Here is a 27,854-nt window from a genome sequence, read left to right as displayed (position 1 = left end):
TCCTAACAGAAAAGCCCAGTCCCGCAGAGGCCTGGGGGAGGGACCCGAAAGGCCCGTCGTCCTTGGCTGACAGGTCCAGGATCCCCTCCCCGAGCTGTCGGGAAGTCCCCCCCATGATGCCGCTGGAGCAGGCAGCCTGACCCTGGAGGAGCCGAGGACGGCTAGAGAGAAGTGGCTCTCCGATCTTTCCCAGCATCCCAGGACCCCTGCCTCGCTGGGCTCTGGGCTGCTGCCATTGTGCTCTTTACGGGTGGGTGAGAAGCCACTGGGCCGGACTGAGGATCCGACAGCCCCGCTCTACCCCAGCATGCTCTGCTCCCCAGACCTCCCTGCTCGCACTCAGAAGGGGGCTTTTCCTGGCTGGTGCACTGCTCACAAGGAAAGTGGTTAGGTAGCCTGGCTGGACAGGGCCGGCCAACCCACCTGCCACCCCAGCCTGCTGGTGTTGAGGAACCCCACTCCCACCATCTATAGCAATAACTGTTGACGGATCGCGTGGGCTATAGGACCAAGCACTCAGGCTCACTTCTCCCAGGTCCCCAGGGTCTGACCACTCTGTCCTTGAGCAGAAGTACGATCCTGGGTTCCCCAGTCTGTGCCCAGGCCACAGCTGTCAGAAGGCTTGGGCTGTCTGGCAGCTGGACTTCCAGCCTCAGGCAGCTCCACCCATTCTCTGGACTCCAGATTGGCCAGCTGTGAAACGAAGGATTGGGTTTTGCTCCTAAAGTGTCTTCGGGCTCTGACATCACACAGTTGTTTTTCTCTTGTCACGCGCACCGGTCACTTAAGAGCTGTGCAGGCTTGCAGCCGTCGGAGAGAGTTCGAGAGCTCCTGCTTAGTTTCCACCGGGACGCTGTGCTGGGCACGGCTTGAAGCGCAGCCCACGCTCACTCTGCTTCCGCCATCGCCTCCTTCCTCCCTCTGCACCTCTGTCTCAGTCCCTCACAGGGAGGGTGCCAATTTAAAGGAGCGCCCCAAAGATTGAGGTGGCCAGGGTCCGTCACATCTGCCCCAATTGGGCCAGGACAGAGGAAGGCCTGGGAGGAGCCCTGCACCAGCAGGGAGGGACAGGTGCCTCTGTTGAGGTCAGGGGCCACGCCCATCTCCTTCGCCCCTTAGGGGAGCTGCGCTCTAGGAGTGTGGTTGGCAGGGCCCTGGGTGAGAGGTCCCGGGCAGATAGGAGGAGCTGGCAGCAGCACAGCAGGCCGGGGACAGCTCCGTCAGCACGGTTGGCTGATCTCAGCATGGTTCGCAGTGTTGGACTTGGTTCGTGAGGGGCAGAAAAGTCCTGTTTGCTTGCCCCTCCATGGCCCTCTGTGTCAGCTGGAAGTTTGACTGCCCCGTCCCTCATGCCGGGCCACAATAGGGTAGGGTTTTTGGGGTGGACACAGGGTGTTTTCTCCCCTGTTGCGTACCCAACTCCACCCCCACTCATGCATATAAGTGTAACAGGTGCCCTCTGGGTCTTCAGTAAATTAGCTCGCAGGGAAAACTTGTTGGCCAGCATCTGCAGTGGCATGTGCTGTTGGTAGAATGCTAATGGAAGAAAGGGCAGTGAGGGGCTTCTTATGGGCCCTGACCTGCAGACAGCGCTCCTGACTTCTTGTTACGGTCAAATCTCTCAACCCTCTCTTACTGCTTGGGGCCCCCACACGGGATGAAACCCCACTCCAACCCCGATCTCTCCCACCTCAAGCCACGCACCCTAGAGAATGCGCCTGGACGCCTCCAGGAAGAGAAGGCCTGGAGAAGCCCTCCCCATCCTCTTCTCCCTCCCACCCCCCCAGAAAGGCTTGGGGCCCCGTCACAGTCGGGCTGGCCATGCTCTTGATCCTGTCTTCTTTCACTGTTTCATTGCCGGCTCCCAGCAGCCTCCAACAGTTTTGCTTGTCCAGGGAGATCCCACAGCCTTGGGACAGAGAGGCCAGCATGCAACGGGGTCTAAGCCCTGTTTCCCATTGGAAAGCCTCCTTCTAGACAGCGGCAGCCAGGCTGCCTAGCCCCAGCCTCAGCCCCAGCCTGGCGGGGCTCTCCCAGGATCTTCCTGGCAGCCTTCCCCCACCCCATCATCCTCTGCCTGGTGGAGACCTCTTTGTGAGTCTTGCGGTGTCCCCTTCTCTGAGGCAGCCTGCTGCTCCCTTCCCAGGCCACAGGGCCTGCCTGGGACAGCGTGTGGAAGGTCAGCACTGGAGGCAGGGCGAGGCCACACCGGGCTGGGGCTGAGGCTGTGGCTGTGAGGAAGCCGGGAAGGCCTGACTGCTTTTGTGTTCTTCGCACAGGCCAGCAGAGCCAGCCGCAGAGCAGCCAGCCTGACTACAGCAAGGCCTGGGAAGACTATTACAAAAAACAGAGTGAGTGCCGGGCCTCGCTAACAAGCAGCTCCCCAGAAACAGGGTCTCCTCGCTCCTGTAGATTTGCCTTGTCTGTCCTGTTCCCCCTCTTTTTTTAACCTTGGTGACCTGATCTCAGGACCTCACTTTGTCTCCCTCTCCTCCCTGCCCACCTTCTGTCAGAGAAGCCAAGTGTATTGCTGGCCACCGGGGCTGCATATACACCGCCTGGCCAAGCTTGCCCTCTGGGTCTCCCCTCCGCTCTCACCCCATTAGATCCTCAGACCTAACAGGTGGGTGGCAGCCAGCGTGCATCGGAGTTCACCCAGCTGGTTCCTCTTCCGAGCAGCATGCTGCCTGTGTGGCCCTGGCCAGGGCTGAGGGCTCCTGGTGTCCGATTGGCTGGTTTGTTACGTTCCGCCCAGACTCTTGGTGGCCGTCTCAGAGCGGTGATGGGGGAAGGAGACAGTGGAGGGACAGACCTGTGGTCAGAGTAGGCGCTGGCTGTGTGGTTTTGCTTCTTCGGTATTTGTTTGATTTCATAAACTAACCCGGTCTTGGAGGAAAGGCAAGGGGGTGGGACAGGGTGACCTCCGCCGTCTCATAGAAAAATAACTGATGGATGATTTAGAATCAGTACTTGATTTTACTCTTTCTGTTCAAAAACCAAACCCAGCGTACTCAGAGTCTCGAAAGAGATGGCTTGTTGGAGTATATTGTTTGCTGGGCAGGATCCCGAGCTGGGCAGCCGGCCAACAGGAGGGGCCCTGTGGGGGGCGGGCCAGATGCTCACCGTCCCTACCTCCCAGATCCAGGTTCCAGCCTCGCCTGGGCCTCCCTTTATTTCATGCTCTCCAGAGTCTCTCGATACGGGTGGATGTGCGCTTTCGGCCTGCACCCAGGCAGGCACACACCCAGGCAGGCTAGGAGTCCCCCTTCTTTCTCCGTTCTCCATCGGCAGCAGCACTGGGAGCTGGCGGGCACAGGCAGGCAGATGCAGCTATGTGACCGAGGAATGGGCCGTTTTCCTAGGGCCGTAGCAGGGATCGAGTGGCAGGCACAACGGCACTTTTGCAGTGCCAAAGAGCCCAGGGCCCATTGTCATCTGCCTCACCAGTGCCATTATCTTCCAGGTACCCAGAACCCTTTGGGAAGGGTCCTGCCAATCGGACGGACGGACGGTGTCCTTCGCCCCTCCACACTTTCATCCCTGCCTCTGCTAACCTGTGTTTCTTTCTTTGTCAATCAGGTCACGCAGCCGGTGCTGCTCCGCAGACCAGCTCCCCACCGGACTACACAATGGCGTGGGCGGAGTATTACCGGCAGCAGGTTGCTTTCTACGGGCAGACACTAGGGCAAGCCCAGGCCCACAGCCAGGTCTGTAGCCCATTCCCAACACTCCAACTACATCCAGATCACCCCTCACCAAGGGCCCTTCTCTGGGGCCTCTGGGTTATTCTGACCTGAGCTCTGGAAGACGGAGGGGAAGCCCAGGCCCGGCGCTGCTCTAGCACTGCTGCAGTCTCACGAGGGACAGTTGGGCCCGAGTGGGAGAGGAAATGGGTTTGGCATCCCCTGGATGCTCCCAGAAGACTAAGTAGACGTCTGGGTCTTGGTTTTTCTGGCTATAAATTAGGACCCCAGACGAGTGGCTCAGTCGGACCCCAGGTGATGTTTAGAGGGACTGCAGAGAGAGCGCAGGGGGGTGTGGACACGCACACATCACCACCACCACCCTTCCTTGAGAGTGTGGTGGCCAGGCTGTCGCCTTTGCCCTGGCTAGCAGCAGGACAGGGGTGAGTTCACACCCTCTACCTGTTGAGCAGAGCCACGTCTGCGTTGTCCCCACATAAACCCAGAAGCTTGCCAGTAACAACCAGAAAGCAAGGTGTGCTCGGTACCAGCAGGAAACAGGCACCTGGTCGGCGGCTTGCAGAGGGCCCTGATGCAACCCCGGTCCAGGGCCTGAGGGGCTGCTTGGATATCTGTCACTCGGACAGTCTGTGCTGGAGACCCATGGGGGCCGGCGGTGCCGCTCGCACACGTCTCCCCAGAGAATGAGGAGCTCGGGGCCCCGTGCTCGTGAGAGATTTTGTCTGGTCGGGATCCCATGACACAAGCCCCGGGGCAAGGTGCTCAGACATCAACGGCATGTCTGTGTGGGTCGGTGCTTGTCGTGGAGCCAGAGGGGGCGAGGCTGACCTGTCACCTCCCACCAACGGGCACCCGAGAGTTGCCACCGCACACTGACTTCTCTCCCTGCACTTTGTTCACAGGAGCAGTAGAGCGCGGGCCTCCTGGCAGCTCCCCCTGAATCATTGTGAAAGAAAACCTATTTGTAACAGAGGTTTTTAGATTTGCAAACCTTTTGATGAAGAACCTTTGTTCTGTGAAACACTATATTTAGATTAACAGAATTTTTCTAAAAATCGGGAAAAATTAGTTACTAAAATTGCTGATAATTTTTGTTTTCATCACTTTTGTGGCTATTTCAAATGTGTGTGAGCTCCGGGATTCCTTTTGGAGCAAAACCTGTGCAGATTCAGGCACCAGAACGTATCTCGGAGCAGTGACATTTCAACATGGTGGTTTTGTTTTGCTTGGGGTTTTTTGGACGTGTCTTTATTTACAGTTTTGGTTTTTGTTTTCTGTTGCAACAGAAAGTGGCTTGGAAGTCTTAGGTGGTATGTAACAAATCCTTTTTAAAAAAAATTTAAACAGTATTTAAATATTCTTAAATGTGTAAATTCATTAAATGTTTTCCTTCTAATTTCTTGTATCTTGGCTGTCTGGTTTTATTGCATTTTTTTAAAAACTGAACTATTATGTATTGTAATTAATTATGTGAATTGAGACAGATAATTGTATTGCTGTCCAACAGGAATTGGGAGGGGCATTTTATAGGGTTTGTATAATTTCTAGAGTTCAAGAGGCGTAATATAAAAATGTGTTCATGTTTTTAGCATACATTTTTTTCCATGTCTCCATCACCCGTTGCAATTGTGTATCTAAGACCTCCAAGCTTGTTTTAAAAACAAAACAAAAAACTTCTCTCTATTATCTCAGAAATATAAATACTGTTATTTTTAATATTAAAAAGAAATTCGATATAACTTTTAACAAACACTGTGGAACATTAAACCGTATAAAAACGTAGTAACTATTTTTTAATTCCAAGGTGTTTTTTGCTTTTTTCTTTTAAATATTTTCTTAATATTTGTCAAATTAACTAGATGAATAAATAAATCTAGTATTAACCACAGTATGGATGAAATAATTTTGATTTAATAAAAGGGATACTATGATTTTCAATGTTTACTGTAGTGTATCTTGTACAGATAACATGTATTTTTAAAGGAAAAAAAAACGGAATTGAAGCTATTTTTTCTTGCATTTTCAATTGACCTGAGAGACATTCCGTTTGAAATGTACTGAAGTTACAGTGTCTGGTTTTCTCTCCTGATTTTCTGTATAATGCTTGAAATGTCTAACTATTAAAAAAAAGGCATTTGGACGATGTTCTGCATGATGTTTTTAAAAAAAAGTGTTCTTTTTATTTGACTGACAATTTATTTTACACTCGATATAATAAAATCTCCACAAGACCTCTTGTGGGCCAAGTATTTGTAGTCTGTACTTTTGCCTACGCTTGTTCCTTCCACTGCCCTGAGATGACAGGGGAGCGCGTTCTCGCAGCCCGGAGCCACTTGACTTGGACTGCGCCACCGCGCCGAGTCAGTGCGCTGCCTGGACCTCTAGCTCCTTCGTCAGGCTCATTGAATAGTTTCTATAACGTAGCCCGGTTCTAAAGCACTTACCTGTCACAGCTAAGCATCTCTCAGAGTGGAGGGACGCAGGGAACTCAGGACAAGCGTTCCTGGCTCACGTGCACAGAGCCGCTGCAGATGCAGGAGCACCCTTTTCTGTGGCTCACTCAGCACAGCGCCCCTCTTCCTTCACACTCCTACCACCCACCCCCACCCAAGAAACGAAGATCTTGGCAAAACGGTCTGGACTGGGTATCACCAGTTGTCGTTGCCCAGTACCCTGCTCCCTTCCCGTGCACCTTGTCACCCACCATGCAGGGGCAGCTTGTGGCCCGGAGAGCTGGAGAGGGCAGTGTTTGGGTTTGTTGTTTTCACTCAAGACAAAGGATGTCCTCACCCGTAGGTGTAAGCTCTGGTAGGTCCCACAATTGCAGGTCGAGTTCTCTCTGGATTAAGAAAGCTCAGCCTTCAGCCACTGACCTCACAGCCCATTGACTGACGCAACTGGCGTGACCACACTGTGTCACTTCCGCTCTCAGCTGGTAATGCCACACACCAAGTCATCTCATAATTTCTGTGCATGGTTCTGGTTCCGCCCTCTTTAGGACCAGCCTCCTGGCTCCCACTTCGTGTGTGTGTGCACGCGCCCCTGCACCCCCATTCTGGTTCCCTTGTTGAATGCCCTACCACAAGCTTTGAGAGGGGGGGTGGGGTGAGGGGACAGCATCTGTGGTTCCTTTAGGCCGGAAAAAAAGGGGTGTGGGGAGCAGCCCATCTGCAGCCCTGCCTCTGCCTGTTGAGAGCCGGAAGACAACAAGGAGCTGTGGCATCTTTAACTACACCTCTAGAGAATCGAGTTTGACATTGAGAAATTGAATAGTAAAAGCCACTTGGAAAGAGGGGGCTGGGGAGGGAGCCGACCAAGAGGAGGGCATAAACGCTGATGATGGGAGTGGGAATTGGGGAGAGGGCATTACAGAGAAGACTTCCTTCTAATTCATCTTCCAAGCTCTGTGCCAAAACAGCATTTGGCATGGTTCACAGGGAGCGATTGTGTGATAATGAGTCCTAAGGTGTCCCCTAATTGAAGACTGAGCATTGCGGTTTGTGCCAAGAGTCATAAATGGTACCGGCTTGCGGGAGGATGCATTTTCTTAAATGTATCGGTAAGTACAGATTAACGCTTGTCCCCAGTGAAATGCCCATACTATAAATTATGGAAATCTCTCTCCTTCTGATGCAACCTTTTATTGAGGGGGGGGCGGTCCAGGAGGAGGCAGGGGGGCAAGTTTGCAAGCATATGAAATTTGGCCTCATTAAGATGGCGCCCGTGGAAGATGGCTTTTCATCAGCAGTCTGGTGTCCTGGAAGGCTAAAGTGCTTGAAATGTACCAAGTTCAGCGATTTGCTCCATTAAGAAAGCTGCGTGGTCATCACCGAGGACGGTCTGTGTGTGGGAGGCGACAGGCGGGGCAGTGCCTGCTGCCTCTCGAATGCTTACCCTGCCCCCACCCTCTGCCACACATGCACACTTAGCCTCTGCTGAGCTTTGCCCAACCCCACCTTAAGACTTGGGGTCGTAGGAAGGGCCTTCTCTAGTTAAAGCACCCTGATCTTGATACCCCTGGACTCCACAACCATCAGGGGGTGCTGCTTCCCACTTGCCCTCTCAAGTGGTGGCCATCCACAGATGACCCATAGCCCCAGAGGAGGGTTGGCTGGGGCACAATTGGCATGTTGAAGAGTCTGGTCCAAGAGGGTGTTTGGACACCACAGGGCTTGAGCTTCCAGCTGGCTACGGTCAGCACTGCCATTTCCCAAGCCCCACTTGTGGTCCACCGGGGACCAGCTGGGGCTTCTGAAGATGGCCTAATGCAAATAGTCCTGATAGACTCTTAGAGATTAATGGCCAGAAAGTGGCTTGACACTCAATTCCACAGGGCTTCCTGGCCCCCGGCTCTGTGCCTTGTGTGGGGTAGACAGGGACAGAAGGACAAACCCTCATCAAACTTGAAGCGATGGGCATCTTTGCTGCCCTTTGTCTGGGGCAGGGGGTTTTGATAGCATCTACCAAGGGAATTCGGACCCTTCCGGACTTCTCCTTCGATGGTCTTCACACCCAGGGAGGTGACAGGACTCGGTCGCCCATTTTACCAGTGAGGGCTGAGGTAGGCTGAGTGGCCAGCCCCTATTGGCACAAAGACCTGGGGCCAGTCTCCATCTGTGGCAACCAGGAGAGCATGACCACTGCCCGCAGAAAGGTCACCATCTAGTGAAAGTGTAGCCACCGCCAAGGGAGGCAGTTGACGCCGTGGAGAAATGGTACCGCAGGTCAGTGGTCAGCCCCCACTGAGTGCCAGGCTCTGAGTGCGCCTTTTCTTCACTGCATCAACTCCTCCTCCAGGAACCCAGCGATCCTCCCAGTCACACCAGGTAGCTAAGCGGCAGAGCCAGGGCTCAAACATTAGTCTGAGGACAACACTTGCCCTCTTGGTCTCTCCCATGGGCAGAAACAGGAACCTGAAAAGGTACCCTTGTTTCTCACCCTACCTAAGACAAGAGTGTAAAGTATTCCTGTTTGTAAGCTCAAACTTGCCTTTGAATCCTCTCTCCACCCTCAGCTGCAGTGTGGCCTAAGGCAAATGCACATGGTGGGCCCTGGCTTTCTGGTCTACCGTGTGGCCACTACATCTACCTGCCCCTTGTGTGTAGTGATCACGTAAGCAATGGCGTTAGCCGCAATCATGGAACCTAGGCCTTCTGAGTGCCATGGTCGCTTTTCCTACTCCGTCACAGTGAAGGGCGCAGGAAGCCGCAAGAGGAGGTGGAAGGAATAGCCAGTCACCACCCCCCAAAGAAGTGACCGATGTTCAAGCATTTGATCAAGAACTGATGGGATTGAAGGAGGAAGTCCAAACCGCACTGAAGGCATGGATGGAATGCAGGCTTCAGGAATGGAGGGAGCACCCACTGAGAAGTCTCAACAACCAGACGCAAGACTGGCAGCACTCACTCCTCCATGCCAAGAACTTTGGGAAAGAACAGCTGGCCAACCAACGGGAAGAGATCCATATTTGTTCCCGGCTGTAGAAAAGTAACAACAACAGGATGCAATTTTCTATCAAGTAATATCATTACTGTCACGCACAAGCAAAGTCTGGCTGAAGATCATTTTAAATGGTTGCAGTCGTGCACGGACTGCCAGAAATCCGAGCCCGGTTCGGAAGGAAACATGGAACGAGGCATATCGTGGCTTGATGTCACCCGGATCTTGGAGAGCACCAAGATGAACGCTGTGTCTCATGAACTCTGAATGTGCCTGGCTGTGGATTCCAACAAATGGGAACTCCAGAACCTTTCAGTGTGCTCTAGTGGGCCCGTACATCGGCTAAGAGGCAGTCCTTTGAGCAGAACAAGGGACTCTGGCATGGTAGACAGCCAGGAAGGCTGTGTGTGTCCGGGTTACACCCTTTCACCGCGTTCAGTCAAGCTGCAGGCTGAGCGAACGCCTCCAGGAGGAAGAAGGGGTCCTCGGGATCAGAGGGAGCCTCGCGAACAACCCGCCGCGATACCCGGATGGCACGACCTTGGGGCTAGCCGTGACGAGGACTTGCAGCTCGTACCACTGACGCAGAGCGAAGACCACGCCTCCGGTATGGATTTCACCTCAAACTAAAGCAAAGTCCTCCCAACTGAACCGGGAACAACAGCAGGCTCAGCGGGGGACAGAGTGACGCTGGCAAGGATTGTATTGTACTTCCTTCCACAATCAATGCCCATGGAGGCGGCAGTCACGACTCAAACGGTGCATTACACAGGGCCAGTCGGCTGCAAAGACCTTTTGCCACCAAGGCAAAGGTGACGCTTTGAGGACTGAGGCGCACCTGACTCAAGCCATCCTCTTTTCAGTGGCCTCCTATGCAGGTGAGAGCTGGACCGTGAATTAGGACCACTGGAGAAGAATCGATGCGCTTCGAATGACGGTGTTGGCAACGAAAACGTATACTGAACCCACCCTCTTGCGGCAGTCTCTCGTCGCTATGTCCCCGGGAAGCTTGTGCCTTGACCACCAAGCAGACTCCACTCTCCCTCACTGCCAGCCTCGCTGTCAAGTTCACACCAGTTCTCAGAAATGCACGTACGTGGCAGTCACTGGAGAGTAGCAAGCTTCTTCTGGGTTGCAGCTGCTTTTAAAAGAAAAAGGGCAATAAAGACTGGGTGAGGTCACCTGTTGAAGTAGGTGCTTCAAAGGTGATTTACCAACCTGGTCTCCTCACAGCCAAGGGGAGAGAACAAGCTAGTGACTTGGCTTTTAGTTCCAGTTTGCATGACTAAGAGATCACTTTTCTCCACCTCAGTTTCTCTTCCTTGGGATGGGATCACACAAAATTGGTTGCCCAACTGGTTCCAGTGGCTTGGTTTACATTTCAATAAAATGTATTAAATCTACTTGAGCAAATAGGGGAAATATGTTTTAGTGCACCACATTTAACCTATTTTGATTACATTCCAAACATTAAGGGTAGACTACAGAAACAAATTCATTGACACTCATATATGCACAAGAGAGAATTTTATATCAAGAAGTAATTATGCATCTATAAAACATCCCAACCCAGTCCAGATCAAGTCCTTCATAAGTCTGATATTAGCCCATGACTTCCTCTCCAGACTCACACAGCACATGCGATGATGCAAAATGCAGGAAGATCCCAGGCTGGTGGGTGGAAAGTCCTGTGGATCCCATGGCAGTGAATTTATCTCCAGGGCTCTGGCTGCCATCTGCGTGGCCATGTGGCTTGTCAACAGGAATGTGAAGTAGAGAGGGAGCGTGTCCTGCCTCCAGGGGGGAAGAGAAGAAGTTCCCAGAATACTCATGAGAAGGCCACGCCCACAGGGAGGGGTCATCAGGCTGTGATCCGATTGGCAAGCTAGACTCCACCCCTTCATTCTTTTATTAAGTTGACATGGTATTGTGTAAGCACCACCAGGTCCACTCAAAACCAGTAGCTTTTAAGGGGATCTGCTGAGCAGAGAGGTCAACTCAGGCTGTTATGGTGGCTGTTGTTTTGAATCCCGAAGGGGTGTCATCTTGAGAGTTTCTTGAAGGACACAAGACAACCGCAGGAGCTGATGATGAAGTTTTAGGAAAATTGAAGAAAATTCGTGAGAAAATGTCCAGGAATGTCGCACCGAGGAATCTGCTTCCACCCCACTGCACGCGCTCATTCTTCAAGAACAGAAGGGCTGTCCATTGAGAGCATCATTGGCAAACCTCCCTCCATTCACCCTACAACCTTGGTTTTTGCCCCTTGAGGCTCTTTCTTCCCAAGCCTCAAAGAACACCTTTAAAAACCGATTATGGCTTGAGACTTTTGAGGCTTCCCAAAGTGCTGCTTTGACCCGGTGTCAACCGTAGAGCACAGAATTCTTCAGGGTTTAACAAGTTTAAGAGATGGAAATCCCACCGTCAGAAGTGAGGGCCTGGGAGGAGGACATGCTGAGAAACAATTGCTTCACCTTTTGGATCATTTGGCTCGATAAAGGGTTCTATGGTTCTGTAGTGATACTGTTCATCTTACCGTCATATGCTGCATTTTCATTTTAATGTGTTTATTTTTGTACCAATGGGACAACACTCTATAATCAGTGGGTCTTTATTGTACGTCTTGGTCATTGTACGTCCTTCAGCTTTGCTTTCCTTCAAAACTGCCTTGGCGATCCTAAGCCATTTAGATTTCCATACAAGCTTTAGAACCCCTTATCCTTCCCTTCCCATGCGCACAAGCAGACAGACAGACACACACACGCACACACACGCGCATGAACTTGAGCATATCATTGCTGGAGCTCTGAGATTGCATTTAATGTCCAGCTCACTGTGTAAAGAGTTGACAGCCTGACAATAGTGAATGTTCCAGGATATTAAAATTTCCCTTCGTTTGCTTGGCCCTTTGATTTCTCTCGTTAATCTGACTGGTTTTCTGCATGGCGGGCTTACACGTCTTCCATTCCGTTTATCCCTGAGTTTCTGTGCCTTGCTGTTTCTGAAAATGGTATTTTTAGATTTGCATGTCTTTTGCTAGCTACAGAAGTGGGATTAGTTTTTATATACTGACCTTGATTCCAGTAAAGCCCACTGTTGTCAGCTCAATTCTAGCTCCATAACGACCCTATAGGCCAGCGTAGAACGGTTCCCGTGGGTTTCTGAGATGATAACTGGCTCATGTCTTCCTCCCGAGAATGAGTTGGTGGGTTCAAACGCCTTTTGGCTAGCAGCTGGGCGCTTGCTTGATCACAGCACCAATAGCCCCTTGATTCCAAGGATCCTACTAAAGCCACTGGTTAATTCTAATTGTAGATTCTTTTGGATTCTCCATAGTCACAATCATGTCATTTACAAATAAAGTTGCTTTTATGCTTTCCTCTTCAATCCACACACCGCTTGTTTCTTTTTATTGCCCACTGCACTGCTCAAGGCCGCCCGTACAATGGTAACCAGACGAGCATCCCTGTCTTGTCTCCTGTCACGGAGGGAACACTTTCAATAACTCACCATTTATCGTGCTTGATGTAAGTTGGTTTACACACTATTTTTTCAGATAAAGGGAGTGCTCTTCTATTTCTAATTTACCAGGAATGAGTTTCTATCATGAAAGCTGTTGAGTTTTTCAAATGCCTTTTCTCTAACCCATTTGTTAGTGAGGCGCCCTCGAATCCGCCTGACTCGTAACAATGCTAGTAGACTGGGATGAAGCATTGCGAGGTCCGCTCCAGGCTCACGATCTTTGCTGGGTTTGAGACCACTGTTTGCAGATCTTGTGTCAATCCATCTCCTTGAGCATCTTCCTCTTTTTCATTGACGTTCAGTTTTACCAAACATGTGACCGCAAGGTTTGTGGTTCAAACCCAACAGCTGTTCCGAAGAAGAAAGATGAGACTGTTTCTGTAAAATGTCATTTCAGAAATCCTCTGGAGCGTTGCTGAGTGTGGTGTGTCGTTGCGACAGCAGATGGGATGTCCTTCTGCGGGGACAAATCCTTCCTGGCAGTCTGTCCAGAGAAGAGCGGTGAGGCCTCGCCAGCTTCACTTCTAGGGCTCATTCTGGCTGCACTTCTCCCAAGACACACTTGTGCCTTTTCCCAGTCGTCCACGGCATCTTCAGCATCCTTCACCAACATCGATTCTTCCCCCGGCTTCCCTATTCATTGGCCTGTTCTTTGGCATGCATACCAGCCCACTGGAAGCACCATGGCTTGAGTCCGGGGCATCTTAGTCCTCAGAGTGACATCTTTGCCTTTTAGTCAGCGGCTCTCAGCCTTCCTGAGGCCGCCACCCTTTCATGCAGACCCCCAACCGTAATATTATTGTCGTTGCTGCTTCATGACTGTCATTTTGCTATTGTGATGAACTGGGCGACCCCTGTGAAAGGGTCTTTCAACACCCCACCCCCACCCTCCAAGGGGTCACGACCCACAGGTTGAGAACCGCTGCTTTCAACCCACTTCAGAGGTCTTTTGCACCCCATCTGCACAGCGCAATGCAACGTTCAACTCATGGCTGCTGTTTCCATGGGCCTTGACTGTGGATCCAAGTAAAATGCGATCCTTGACGACGTTCGTACGTCCTTCATTGATCCTGCTGCTGTCTACCGGTCCGATTAGGAGCATTTTATTTTCAATGTGAAATCCATACTGAAGGCGTGGTCTTCGCTCTGCGTCAGTGGTACGAGCTGCAAGTCCTTGTCACTGCTAGCCCCAAGGTCGTGCCATCCGGGTATCGCAGCGGGTTGTTCGCAAGGCTCCCTCTGATCCCAAGGACCCCTTCTTCCTCCTGGAGGCGTTCGCTCAGCCTGCAGCTTGACTGAACGCGGTGAAAGGGTGTAACCCGGACACACACAGCCTTCCTGGCTGTCTACCATGCCAGAGTCCCTTGTTCTGCTCGAAACGGATGGATTTTCACATTTTCAACCAGTCTGGCATTCCTAGACTAAGCCTCATTTGGTCATCGTGTCTTTGCTCCCCATTTTAGATATCCTTGGCTTGATTAGCTGATATTTGGGTGGGATTTTTGAGCCTATATTCATGAAAATAATTGGTCTCTAAATTTGTATGCCATATATACATACATACACACATACACACATTGTGTTAGTCTGGGTAGACTAGAGAAACAAATCCATGGACACACACATGCGTATAAGAAACAAATTTATATACAAGAGCAATTGAACATTGAGAAAACATCCCAGCCCAGTCCAGATCAAGTCCATAAGTCCAATATGAGCCCATATTTCCGATACCAATCTATAAAGTCCTCTTCAGATTCACAAAACACATGCAATGATGCCAAATGTAGAAGATCACAGGCCAGTGGGTCGAAAGTCTTTGGATCCAGTGGTATTGGAAACATCTCAGCGCTGGCAGGGCTCTCTGCTTCAGGGTGGGTCCATGTGTCTTGTCAGCTGTTCTCTCTCCCAGGGTGTGAGCAGTCTTCCACCTCCAAGGAGGAAAATCCCAGATTTCCCAGAATTCTCAGGAAAAGGCCATGCCCACACAGAAGCCTCTTTGGCTATGATCCGATTGACAGACTAGACTCCACCTCTTCACTCTTAATCCTCTCAAATGGACAATTATAAAACTACCACACACATACATATATGTGGTTGTGTGCATAGATACACACACACACACACACACATATATCTTTTTACCCCCAGCCCGGGACAGCTTTAGCTCACACAGACTAGACCCTGAACCCTGAGGGGATGGGGTCCAGCAGCTCGGGCTCCTTCCCATGGGTCCCCACAAAGTGGGCCTCGCTTTGGAGTGGGGGTCAGGCTGGCGCTTCAGCTTTCCCGTGGCCTCCTGCTCCCCCGCTGCCATTCTTCCGCTCGTCCTGAGCTGTCCGGGACCTTGGAGAGCTCTAAATCCTGCCACGCGCGGTCCTTCTCTGGGCGAGGATCTTGCCCTTAACTTGCTCGTTCACAACAATGATGCCAACGGCCTGCTGGGCCACGGTGTAGGCGCGGCTGATTTTGCCGTGGTGGCGTTTGTGCGGCATCCCCTTCTACATGATGCCATGCTCTTATTGTCCACGATGTCACCTTTCTTGTAGATTGGCACGTACGTGGCCAGCGGAACCACGCATGCTTCCTGCAGGGCCTGGAGAACGTGGGTCAGGGGGCCCCTCCTCTTGTCCCTTGGTGGCCGTCATTTGGACGGGTGGGTCACTGAATGATGGCCGAAAGGAAGCTGTGTGTCATGGTTTAAGTCATCAGAGGCCCCCACACAACGCATCAGCTAGTGCCACGAGCTTCGCTCAGTTCTGTGCAGGGAGGTCGTCGCTGAGCACACCTACCTCCCGGATGAGGAGTACTTTAACTCTGCACTAGTCTTTTACTAAAATTCAGGACTTCAAACATCTGCTTCGGCAAAAGCACACCCAACCAAGTTTGTGTCTCAGCGCCCCAGTTCCATGCTCAGCTGTGGGACAGATTGTGTTCCCTTGGCCCGTGGTCACTGGGCGGTCACACCCCACAGTGTTGCTTCAGCACCTCTTACATTCAAGAGACTGTGCTCAGTCCACAGGGGCCGTGCAAAGCCGTGTGTCACCCTCAGGAGCGCGCGGTGCCAGGGTGCCACTGGCAGGTCCCATCAAGGCGGGTCCAACTCAGAGCACTGTGCACACGGCATGGACGCCGCCCAGCCCTGGGCCGTCGGCATAACTCTTGTGACCTGTGAGCCCTTGTGGCCACCACTGTCCCAGCTCGTCTTGGCGAGGGTCGCCCTTTCTTTCACTGCCCGTCTACTTTACCCAGCTCTCTCCTGGTTACATTCCCAAAGTACGTGGGATGAAGTCTCCCCATCGTTGTTTCCAAGGAGCAGAATTGTTTGCCAGTGAAACACATTAGCCTGCCGTGTAGTAGGACCTGTTGGTGGCCGTTCGTGTGTTAGCAAGGGAACTTTGAAAGACACAGCTCCTCCTATGCTTTCCCTTAGAGTTTTCTGAGTCAGTTTTATTGAACTGTGTCTTTGACGGGGCTGTCTAGAGAAACAAAACCAGTGAGACTTGTGTGTGTGTGTGTGTGTGTGTGTGTGTAGACATAGATGTAGATGTACTTTTGATATAGATAAGGAGAGAGGTTGATTGATTGACGATCTCAAGGAAATGGTTCATGGGTCACAAGCCTGTGGGTCAGATGTCAGGCTGGAGCCCCCGACTCACATAGCTGTGAGTCAAGATGGGCAGGCTAGAGGGCAGGCTTCTGGATGACAGGCTGTGGGGGCTAACATATCCCCCAAGAGAGACAGGTTCAAGTCCATGAGCCGGAGGTCAGGTAACAGCAAGCAAGGTGCAGGACCCAAAATTAGTAAACAGCCAGAGAACTTTCCAGAACATCCGTCTATAGTGGATACAGGCCATACCTCCAAAGACACTCTTTTTCAACTAATTGGCTGCTCACATCTGATTTAATCATGAAGGCTAATTACATTATATCAGCTCTCATTATGAAGGATGACTACGTCTTTACACAAGTGCCGAACTACTGAGAATCACTGGCCAGCCAAGTTAACACACAGCCTTAGCCATCACAAACAGTGTCTAAGGTAATAAGGAACCAGTTCAAAAACTGTTATGATTGATAACTGCTTGTTTCTGTGTTGTTTTATTTTGTTTAATCAATTAATGAACAACTTGGCTGCTGAGTGAGGTAGTTAGTTTATTGTGCCAACCTGGCTGATAAACTCATGTGGGGTTAATTGAAGGGCCAACGGATAAATGGCTCAGTGAGCCTCGCCTTTCCAGTTCGCGGGTCTCTTGCTTTCTGATGGTCGGATCAGGGTATACCTGCCTTAGCCAGTTCCTGCTTCAGCTGGCAAGGCTCACTTCCTGCAAGACATCCCCGAGGAGAAGCCACATGGACCTACCCTGATGCAGCCCTGGGTGCTGGAGCAGCCGTGTGGAGACCCCTGCCAGCACTGAGATGCTTACACATTCACTGATTCGGCTTTCCTCCTGCAGTCGGTGTCATTGCGTGAGTTTTGTAAGATGGAGGAGGACTTTGTGGATTGGTGTTGGACTTGGGGGCTTGGGGAGCACTGGGTGGGATGTTTTCTTGGCGTGCACTTACTCTTTATATAAAACTCTCTCTTATACATGAGTTTCTGTGGATTTGTTTCTCTAAAGTACCCAGATTAACACACGGAGGCTCATGGTAAACCTCAAAACTCCTCTTTTGAATCTGTCATCAGCAGAACAGCCTCCTTGTTAGCACTGGTTCTCTGGCTTTATAGCATGGAATGAATGTAAAGATGAACTTATCCATCTATTACGACTTAAATGCCAGTTGTCTGCTTTCTTTCCCTTTTACAGTTTCAGTATGACACGCCTAGGCGATGTTTTGTTTTGCTTGTTATTACTGTTGGTGGTGGTTTTTGTTTTCCGGTGTTTATCCTACTTGGTGTTCCTTCTTAGATCTGTGCTTGGGAAGGTCCTCAGCCATTAACGTTTAAAATATTTATTCTGCTCCCTTCTCTGCTTCTGCTCCTTCTGGAATATACCTTTGAAAATGCCTCACAGTTCTCGAATGTTCTGTTTCCTCTTTTTCTCTCCTTCTTTGTTTAACATGGCTCCCTGATCCCTTAGCGCTGACCCGTCTATCGATGAACCCATCAAAGGCATTCTTGATGTCTTGTTGTGTTTTCATTTCTAATGTTTTATTTCCCTTTTTGTCTTAGGGCCTCCCTCTCTCCGTAGTTTACCCTCTGTTCGGACGTGTTATCTGCTCTTCCTGCTCCAGTGCTTGGAATATTCATCATGTGTGGCTGTTCTTAGATGGCATTGACCAGGCTCCAAGTCAGAGCAGCCCGTGCGTAGCAGACAAGCATTGCCTGGTCCCGGGCCGTCCTCACAGGGGCAGGGAGCCTATTGCAGGCCTGGAATCAACCCAAGCCACTGGCCCTCTTCCTCTCTGGAGTTCTCTCTCTCCATACGAACCTCAGTTCTTTTCAAGTCCTCTGATTGCCCCGACATCGAGGTCGTCTCTGAGTCTGGTTCTGACTCTTGCTTTTTCTCGGCAGATTCTCATTGTTGGGTTTTGCCCCTTCCCTTTTGACCGGCCTTGTCATTCTGTTGCTAACAGCTGGCCAGACGGTGTCAGGTCAGAGCAACTGAAGTCAGTATGCCTTTAGTGCGAGGGTTTATGAGAGGGGCTTCAAGTAGCCCGTGGGAAATAGACGTCAAAGAGAATGGAATTTTTCCTTGGATTTTTAAAAGCTCCCCCTGCCCCCACCCCACCCCCTGCCCCCACCCCACCCCACACCCCCACCCAATATGTTCATTTGACTAGGACTTGAGCTCTATGTACTGTTTGCTTTGGCTACAGGGTCCAGAAGCTCCGAATTCTTGTAGTGTCCATTTTTCCCTGTCCTCCCTCTTGACTTTGGGTGTCCTTAAGGATTCCCCCTTGGGGACATTTGGTGTCTTGTAGCTGTTTTGCCACTAAGACACCGTCACCGTGGAGCCCTGTGGGTGTGGTGAGAAGGTGTGCGGGAAGGGAGCACTCAAGACTCTTAGGTAAATGCCCTTCTTTCAGGAGGCCTGTGTCCACACTGGGGCGGGGGGATGGAGGGGGAACTTTTACAAACTTTTCTCGGCAGCTCGCTCCCCACTCCCTTCCCCCAGGCAGCACTCCAACTGCAAATGCAGTTGACTATGATTTCTTTTTAACCTTAATTGAGACAGAAGGTCAAGGCTACAGGGGACTAGGCCGGGAGGGATGCTCTTCTCTCAGGATGAATGCAGTCCAGTCAAGTCTTTGCCCTGAAGAATGGGCCTTGTCGAGAAGGTCCTGCGGTGATTACTCTTCCCCTCGCTGTGCCAGAGCCACGCACACGAGGGGATCTGTCTGGGATCTTCTCCGTGGAAACCTTGTGATTTCTGGAGAGAAGCACACGCCAGTGTGTGTGTGTGTGTGTGTGTGTGTGTGTGTGTGTGTGTGTGTGTGTGTGTCTCCACAAGAGACCAACCTGGTAATCTTCTCCTATGAGGTTGGTTTCTCTTTAAACCCATTGCTATTCAGCCTCACGGTGATTCCAGAGGATAGCGTCCAACTGCCCCATGGGGTTTCCCAGGTGGAAACTTCAGAGGAACAGAATGCCACATCTTTCTCCCCGGAAGGGGAGTCGCTGCTGGGTTCGAACCACTGACCCTTTGGTTAGCCTCCAAGAGCAGAACCACTGCCCCAGGAAAGGTGAGAGCCTTAAGCATCCTGCAAGGTCATTCTCTCTGCCACACGGGGCTGCTAGGAGTCAGAATCAGCCCCACGGCCTCTAACAACACTGACTCTGTGCTGGGGAGCCCTTTGGGAGGCAAGCCATTAGTGCCTGTGTTCAACTGCTACCTGAGAGGTTGAAAGAAAGACCTAGCTGTCTGTGTCGAGCCCTTGGAAACCCCACGAAGCCCAGCTCCACTGGGACACACTGGGGTAGCCGAGAGTCAGAACCCACTGAGAACAGCCGGGTGTATGTCCTAAGGGGTCTTGACCTTGGCTAGGTCCTAAAGAGCTTTAATGCCTTGCTGTTGTTGGTTGGCGCCATAAAGCCGGTTACCGTTCCTGACCACCCCCTGTACAGTGAGTGGGACAAAAGCCAGTCTAGTCCTGCCCATCTTCCCCACCGCTACAGGGTTTGAGGCCACGGCTGCACACCTGGGCTCATCTGTCTCCTGAGGGCCTGCTTCTTTTCACCCTGCATGATTTCCTTCCTCCGCGTGATCAGTGCCAAGTGCGGACGATGAAGTTGCACCTTCTCAGACAGGCGTGTGCGCTCTGGCCGTCCACCGTGTACTCCGTGTTCCCACCCACACCCCAATTCAGACGTACCCAGCGTTCCAGTGCGTACAAGGCTATTTGAGAATGCCCTGTTTGGGGTCAGGTAAACCTTGCTTCTCAAAGTGACAGGTTGACTTTTTAACATTTTTATGAAGCCCTCTGCAGTAGATTTGCCCAATGCAATACACCATCTGGTTTTTGTTTTGTTTTGTTTTGTTTTGGGGGGCGGGGAGTTGTTCTTATAAATTAGGACGGGGGTTACATTTTGAATCATCAACTCCTTATTCAACAGTTTAAATTCCCAATCCACACTCCACCAAGCTTGTCCATCTCCCCTTCCTCGACTAATCTCCCTCTTGTGGTTTACAGCAAAGTAAACAACCCCCCCCACCTCCATATAATCTGTTCATGTCTCTCCCCTCCTCCGTCCTCCCTCCCTCCACAGTCTCCAAAGCCTGTTTCTCTTTGGTATGAATAACACTCTCATTTTTAATATAATTTTCACTTAGTTTCTAAAGATAATTTCTTTCTAAAACAGCATAAACTTAAATAACAAAAGAATAAGTTCAAATACAACTTAAAATAGAGTTGAATGCTATAACCACATTGTGGTAGGGTGGGATGGGGGATATGATTATTTGTGGGAAGAACATTATTAAAAGCTAGCATCTCAAATATAAATTATACAAAAGATAGATTATGTTACTTGGACAAAACTTGGAGACTTCTGAATTTTACTTTTAGGGTTCATAAAGTATCATTTTTGTGGCAAGTGAGATGAAGTACAGTATCATTATTGCTATTTTATATACAAAATTTCAGAAGATCCTTTTAGCAATACTCTTTCCATTTGAGTAACATGAGCACATTTTACTCCTATACTTCTTTTAAAAATTATACAATTCGATTTCATAATAAAATGTTTTAGAATATTCCACTTTTGATCATTTCTGTGGATTATTATTTTTTGTGTGCAAACAATTCAAATACTGCTCATCTTCTATAGTCAGTGATGACTTGATCCTCTGACAAATCCTTCCAGCACCTCCAGGTCTCAGAAATCTTGCATAAGGTCACCTTACACATGCTTTCCTATTGTTACAGCAGCCATGTTATAAGCAGATAGGGAGATTTAAATAATCATTATCCTACCTATAAGCAAATCTAATGTACTCTGAAGGGTAAATTAATTGAAAGAAAAAACATTACTATTACTTACACCATCATTGTACAACCAGTCTTACAGTTTTTTTACACATTTTAGTTACTAAATCTGATTTTTTTGTATTATATTTTTCAAACCTTTCTTCCATGCCAGCTCTAAAAATAAACTAAATGCACGAGTCTGGCTTGATCAATTTTTCAGTGGTTTTTCCAAGCCTTTCTTGGTTGCTTCTAAAAGGGAGAAGCAAACAGCCTATTTAAAGAAATCCCCCTGTTGGAACTGGCTTCTTCTCTGCCGTAGACAATTAGGTTGTTACCATAGGCAGAAAGTGGGCCACTCCTTATTCCTTTTCTGCTGTTGTGGTTGTGGTTGTTTTCCCTTTGACTTGGGCCTCCTTTGATTCAGTGCAACAAACATTTCTCCTCCTCTGCGCGTCCATGTAGCTGATACATATGTGTTGTAATGCTTTTCCACCGTGAATTCTTTAAAGGTGCAATCTTCATTGCATATTGTCTTTGCGTAGAGTTCTCCTTCCTTGTTCACTACAAGATAATATTCACTCTCCACCCCTGTGATTGCTACAAATCCCCCTGCCACTGTGCTGATTTCCATAATATGTAACGGCAGGTTGATGGCGAGGTAAGGTGAAGCAGGGAGCAGGGAGATCACAAGCCAGTGGGGGCAGTGAGGGCTCCAAGTCACTGGGAAGATGTCTATGATGGTTAGGTTTATCATGCCAACTAGGCCAATAGGAACATGGGGGTGGAGTTTATCAGGTCCCAACTTGATTGGAGGGCAAGGAGATAAATGACTCTACAAGGCCCAGCCTGTCTCTTGCTCCCTGGTGATCAGACCAGCATGCTGCTTCTCTGCTAGTTCTCTGCTTCAACCTGTGAGCTACACTACCTGTGAGCCAAACCAGCTCTTGAATCATGCTGCTAGAGATTGAGGCTCCTTTGAGACCTGCTTCTGAGACCTGCTTCACCACAATGGTAGTGCTTACAGTGCTTGAGCTTGAGGCTGGTGGATTCTGTCACCAGGCGAGTTCCAGATTCTATCAGCCTTGCTGAGCTCCCAAGCTACAGACTGTTGCTGAACCACCCTCCTGTCTGCTCCCTGTGGACAGACTCTGTCTGCCTTGTCTGAGAGAAGACTCTGCTGTCTGCTTCCTTAACCTCGGACCTGCAGCCCACGAGCCGAAGGGCTTCCAGTATATTAACTGTTACATGAAAGTGAGTTGAACTGAGCCCTCTGTGCTGCTGTGTGGACTAATTAGCTGTCATATTCCTTCTCGCTGTGTGAACCTATGCTCATATTTATATAATCTTAAGTGTCCTGGTTTTGTTCCTCTCGAGAACCCTGCTTAACACAACACAATGGCAGAGCTTCTAATGGTGGCCTCATATGCTTGTCCTTCTCTGATGGAGTCTTTTCACTCAGCACGGTGTTCTCTGGATCCATTCATATCATGAAGTGCCTAGTGGTTTCGTCACTGTTTTTCAAGGGCGTGTAGTATTCCATTATGTGTGTGTGCCAGCGTTGTCTTACCCGTTCTTTTACTAATGGGCATTCAATACAAATGGTATTGAATATAAATTCAATGTAAACATTTCCACCTCCTTGCTATTGGGAAGAGCGCTACACCGAACTTGAGGGTGCACATGTTCATGGAGTTATGACTCTTAGTTCTTCAGCCTCTAGCCCAGTAGGGGGACTGCTGGATCTTATGGAATTTCTGTTCCCAGGTGTTTGAGGTGTCGCCATCTTGCTTTCCACCGTGGCTGGACCCACATCCTGCGATTTTTTTTACTGCTGCTCCCACAAGAGTTGATTGTGGGTTCAAGTACAAGAAACACCTCAACAAGTTCATTACGTTGGCCGTTTGTCATAATGCTGCCCATTGGTTTGGTTGTGAAGATTGTTCTCTCTTTACGTTGGGTGTAACGCATTCTGAAGGCTGTAGAAGTCTTTGATCTTCATCAGCAAGAACTTCAAGTCCTCCTCACTTTTAGCAACCAAGATTGTGGCATCTGCATATCGAAGGCTTTTAATGAATCTCCCGCCAATCCTACTACCACGTTCTTCTTCATATCGCCCAGCACCTTGGAGGATTTGCTCAGCATATAGATTGACGGAATGTGGTGGAAGGAGCAACCCTGACACGCAGCTTTCTAGACTCTGATGTACGCAGTATTTCCTTGCTCCGGTCAAATGACTGCCTCTTGGCCTATGTTCCAGATCCACGGGAGCACAATGAAGTGCTCTGGAGTTCTCATTCTTTGTAATGTTCGCCATACTTGCTTTAGGATCCACACAGATGCCTTTGCAGAGTCAAAGAAGCGCTCTTCTCTCTGGTATTCCCTGCCTTCACCATGTGGCATCAACAATGATATGCCTTATTCCGTGTTTTCGGAATCGGGCTGGAGTGCCTGGCAGTTTCCTGTACTGCTGCAACCAGTTAAACGTGATCTTCAGAAAAAACTTACTGGTGTGCAGTATTAATCGTACCGTCCAATAATTCCTGCAATCTGTTGGATGACTTCTTTTTGGCATGGCACAAATAGGGATCTCTTCCCGTCGGCTGGCCAGTCCTCTAAGTTTCTTGGCATGGACTAGTGAATGCTTTTAGCGTTGCATCTGTTTGTTGAAATTCCTAGAGCCTTGGTTTTGTTTCGTTTTTTTGTTGGTTTGTTTTTTTTTTGCCAACGCCTTCAATGGAGCTTGGACTTTTTACTTCCTTCGGTTCAATTCTTGATCATTTGCTCCCTCGAGAAAGGATTGAACATTGACCAATTCTTTTGGGTACAGTGATTCTGTGTACTCCTTCTACCTTCTTTCAATGCTTCAGCATCGTTCAATATTTTGTCTATGGAATCTTGTAGTATAACAACTCAAGGCTTGGATTTTTTCCCCGTTCTTTCAGCTTGAGGGATAGCAAACATGCTCTTCCTTTGCACATTTTAGTCTACTACTTTATCTTCTTGAGCCACTCTTTGTAATTGATTCAGCTCTTTTATTTCATTTCTTCCCTTTGCTTTAGCTATTGTATATTTCAGAGCAATTTCATAGTCCCTTCTGATATCCATCTTAGCCTTTTCTTTCTTTCCTGGTTTTTTGGTTGTTGATGTGTGTTTTTTTTTTTAATGACGTTTTTGCCCTCTTCGTGTATGATGTCCTTGAACTCATCACATGACTCGTCTGGTCTTTGGTCACTAGTGTGGATACATCAAGCCTATACTTGAACCCATCCCTAAATTCAGATGTGATATACTTAAGGTCATACTTTGGCTTTCTTTCTTTTTTTTTTAAACATAAATCAACCCATTTATTACAAGCCAGAGAGGTTTCAGGTAGTGGAGCTTCACTGGTCTTTCAATTCCTTCGGTCTTCTGATGGCGGACTTACCTGTGACAGCAGAGGTGGTTGTGCAGGTCCAGGCCCCACCAGCTCCTGTCCTCCTGCAGGCACCACACTGCCGGATGCCCACAGCGCGGCTCTTCATGTTGGTGTTGCCGCAGAAGGAGCAAGTGCATTTGGCATGCTGGCGGATTTCAGTGTTCTTCGCCATTTTCCTGAGGGAGGCACAGTAAAGGGACCCATATTTGCCCATGATCCCGACCTTCTTGGTGTGTTTGGCCACCTCACCGCACACTGGTTCGAGGCCAGAGAGGAGCACACTTTGGCTTTCATGGGCTTGATTTCCATGGGCTTTTTTTCAGCCTCCACTGGGATGTCCATAAGAACAAATGATGGGTTGCTCGCAGTCGGCCGCTGCCCTTGTTCTGCCTGGTGTTACTGAATTTCTCTATCAACGCTTCCAGAAGGCCCGGTGGCTCTGCAGATGAGGTGCTAGATGGCTAACCAGAGGGTTGAGCATTTAAACAAACCAGCCATTCTGCAGAAGAATGATGGCGCCTTTCCCACAGCCTGCAAACCCCTAAGGAAGAGTCCTCTCTTTCTGCCCCCGTTGACTCCGTGGTAGCGGGTGGTTGGTGGGTCTCTCCTAGGCTGGAGTCGATGTGATTCCTGTGTATTCCATCTGGTGAGGTCCACGTGTGGAGTTGCCATTTGCATTTTGGCAAAAGATCCTTACAACCAGTACATTGTTGGTCTTGCAAAATCCTGGCGTGAGATCTCCAGTGTCATTTTATCACCAAGGTCATGGTTTCCAAGTATTGATCTTCCTTCTTCGTTTCCAACTTTCAGGGTCCAGTAACCAGCAATGATCGGTGCATCTTGATGGCAGGTTTGGTCAACTGCAGACTGCAGTCAATGGTAAGAATTTCCATCGTTGGCGCTCGTGGTTGGTAAAATTGGATCATTAACTGGTTTTCCTCGAGGATGTATGAACATTAGCACATCACTGGCGGCACTGTACTTCAGGCTAGATGTTGAGATATTGTTCTTCAATCTGGCCGTCCCAACCTAATAGCCACAGTAGAGACCCCTTTTCTATCAATTTGCTAGGCTGGTGGCTCGTGCGCTGCTGCGACGCCAGGCACAATGTATTCCATATACAGGAGGTCATCTGTTGAGGGCAGGTTCTAGCAGGACTTCCAGACGAACGCACACTAGGAAGGAGAATGTGGCATTTCACTTCTGAAAACACTGGCCGGTGAAAACGTAAAGTATAACAGATGAGCAACCCACGTTGGAGTCACATGCAGGCCATCCGAATGACAAGGGTGGAGAAAAGACCTTCATGTGATGCTATGACACAACTCACAATGCGAAGAGACCGCTGCAGACACACATTCATCATTGGACTATGGGATGCGCACGATCTAGATAAGGTAAGCAGCAAGTCTTCAAAGAGGAAACAAACAAGTTTATATTGTAGGCAGGAGTGAGCTGAGAAGGAGCGGGACTGGTTGTTTCTGTCATGAGACAGACATATGGTCTTCCATGAGCCCTGCTGCTGCAGCACCTTACAAAGTGGGCTGCTCACCTCACGGTCAGCAGTTTGATACCACCAGCCGCTCCAGGGGAGAAAGATGAGGCTTTCTACTCCTGTCAAGAGTTACAGTCTTGGAAGCCCACAGGGGCAGTTCTTCTCTGTTCTAGAGAGTTGCCGTGAGTCAGAATGGACAGTAAGTTTGGATTTGGATTTTTAGGGGAATGCCAACCTAAATCCAAGCCCCCTGCCCAAGCCCACCACCATCGATTCAGTTCTGACCGACAGTTCTCCTCCAGGAGTACATCTGCTCCGTAGGGTTTCCAAAGACTCTGTGGGAGCAGACAGCCTCATCTTTCTCCCTTGGTGTGGCCAGTGGGTTTGAACCGCTGAGCTTTCCATTAGCAGTCCAACACTGACTGCACTGTGCCACCGGGGCGCCTCACCCTGGATTTGGAGACAGCAATTTCACACAGGAGCAGCACCTCTGCTCTACAATTCCAAAGGAGCCACTTGAAGATGTTGAATGCCTTTTCCCAGGCACGCCTCGAGCTGATGAGATCGCTATTGGCTTCCAGCCCTAGGAGAGAGGAGCAATCGTGACCCTCGCAGGCCCCGATGACGAGCTATGAATGACCCAAAGAGTCTGGGGTGTCTGGAAGGTGCTGGGCTAAGCACACCAGGTGACTGACTGGGTGTTTGGAGATGCATTGTGATCTCACTGATAAAACAGGCCCCCGAAGATATTGGCTTTCCTGATTACCTGGCATCTGAGACTGGACAGACAGCAGAGGAGTGGTGGGGATGGGTAAAGAGGAATCTCCTCCAGGAGAACCCACATGCCTGGTCAAACACCTCTGTCATTCTGAGCATGGCATGGGGACACAGTGCTAAGAAGTTACAGCCCTCAGGGGCCTTATGCTCTGGGAGGGAAAAAGAGCAGCGCACTGGTGCCAGCAGAGAGGAAAGAGTCTTTGTTAGCCTGGCAGCGCGGCAGTGGCCCGGCTGTGAAGCACGATGGGCACAGACGTGCTGGGACTCGCCAATAAAGTCACCTGTGTGCGTGCTTGACCAGAGTCCACAGGGAGCCAAGCAGAAGACACCCTCAGAAGCCCGAGCCATCATCACGTTGTCCTTGGTGCTGCTGAAGGTTTGGGGTTAGGGCCAGAGCAACAGGAAGGTGCTCTGGGAAGGGCATGGGGTCCCGGGGCGGGGACAGCCATGCCTGGAGGCTCAGACTGTGGTAGAAGATGGAGACAGGAGTTCAAACAGTGAATGAAGCAGCGAACTAACAGAGAGGACTGCAGGGCCGGCCCCATCCCAGCTACGTTGACCCCCTCCCCAGAAAAATGCACTACAGAGCACAGCACTGAGGAGATAGCTCAGGGAGCAAACAAAGAGGGAGAGAGAGACAGAGAGAGAGAGACAGAGAGAGAGAGAGAGAGAGAGAGAGAGAGAGAGAACTGCATCCTGGTCCACCAAGCCTCAAGAAGACATTTCCTGCTCAGAGCGGCTGTGTTAATCTGGGTACTTTAGAGAAACAAATCCACAGAAACGCATGTATAAGAGAGAGTTTTATATAAAGATTAAGTGTACATCAAGAAAACATCCCAACCCAATGCTGCCCAAGCCCACAAGTCCAACATTAACCCATATGCCCGACACCAATCCACAAAATCCTCCTCCATCTCACAAAACACACACTATGATGGTGACTGCAGAAGGAAAACTGAATCAGTGAACGTGTAAGCATTTCAGCGCTGGCAGGGGTCTCCACACGGCTGCTCCAGCACCCAGGGCTGCATTGGGGTAGGTCCAAGTGGTTTCTCCTCAGGGTTGTCTTGCAGGAAGTGAGCCTTGCCAG

The 27,854-nt window shown here is 49.9% G+C and overlaps 1 protein-coding gene across 3 annotated transcripts in view; it reads left to right on the top strand.

The window, feature by feature from the left end:
• FUBP3 (far upstream element binding protein 3) overlaps positions 1–5,953 on the top strand; it is a 53,048-nt gene extending 47,095 nt beyond the window's left edge. For 2 of the 3 annotated variants that reach the window (XM_075560629.1, XM_075560628.1), the window contains exons 17-19: positions 2,280–2,351; positions 3,580–3,707; positions 4,607–5,953. In XM_075560629.1, the coding sequence (XP_075416744.1) occupies positions 2,280–2,351; positions 3,580–3,707; positions 4,607–4,615 (209 nt within the window). In that variant the 3' untranslated portion in view covers positions 4,616–5,953. The remainder of the gene's footprint in view (positions 1–2,279; positions 2,352–3,579; positions 3,708–4,606) is intronic. The other variant, XM_075560630.1, reaches the window with a different exon arrangement.
• The last annotated feature ends 21,901 nt before the right edge of the window (positions 5,954–27,854 follow it).

Source organism: Tenrec ecaudatus, chromosome 10 (assembly GCF_050624435.1).
Source record: "Tenrec ecaudatus isolate mTenEca1 chromosome 10, mTenEca1.hap1, whole genome shotgun sequence".
NCBI classification, from domain to species: Eukaryota; Metazoa; Chordata; class Mammalia; order Afrosoricida; family Tenrecidae; genus Tenrec; species Tenrec ecaudatus.
The sequence above is the reverse complement of the archived record's forward strand: the minus strand, read 5'-3'. Positions and strand labels throughout refer to the sequence as shown.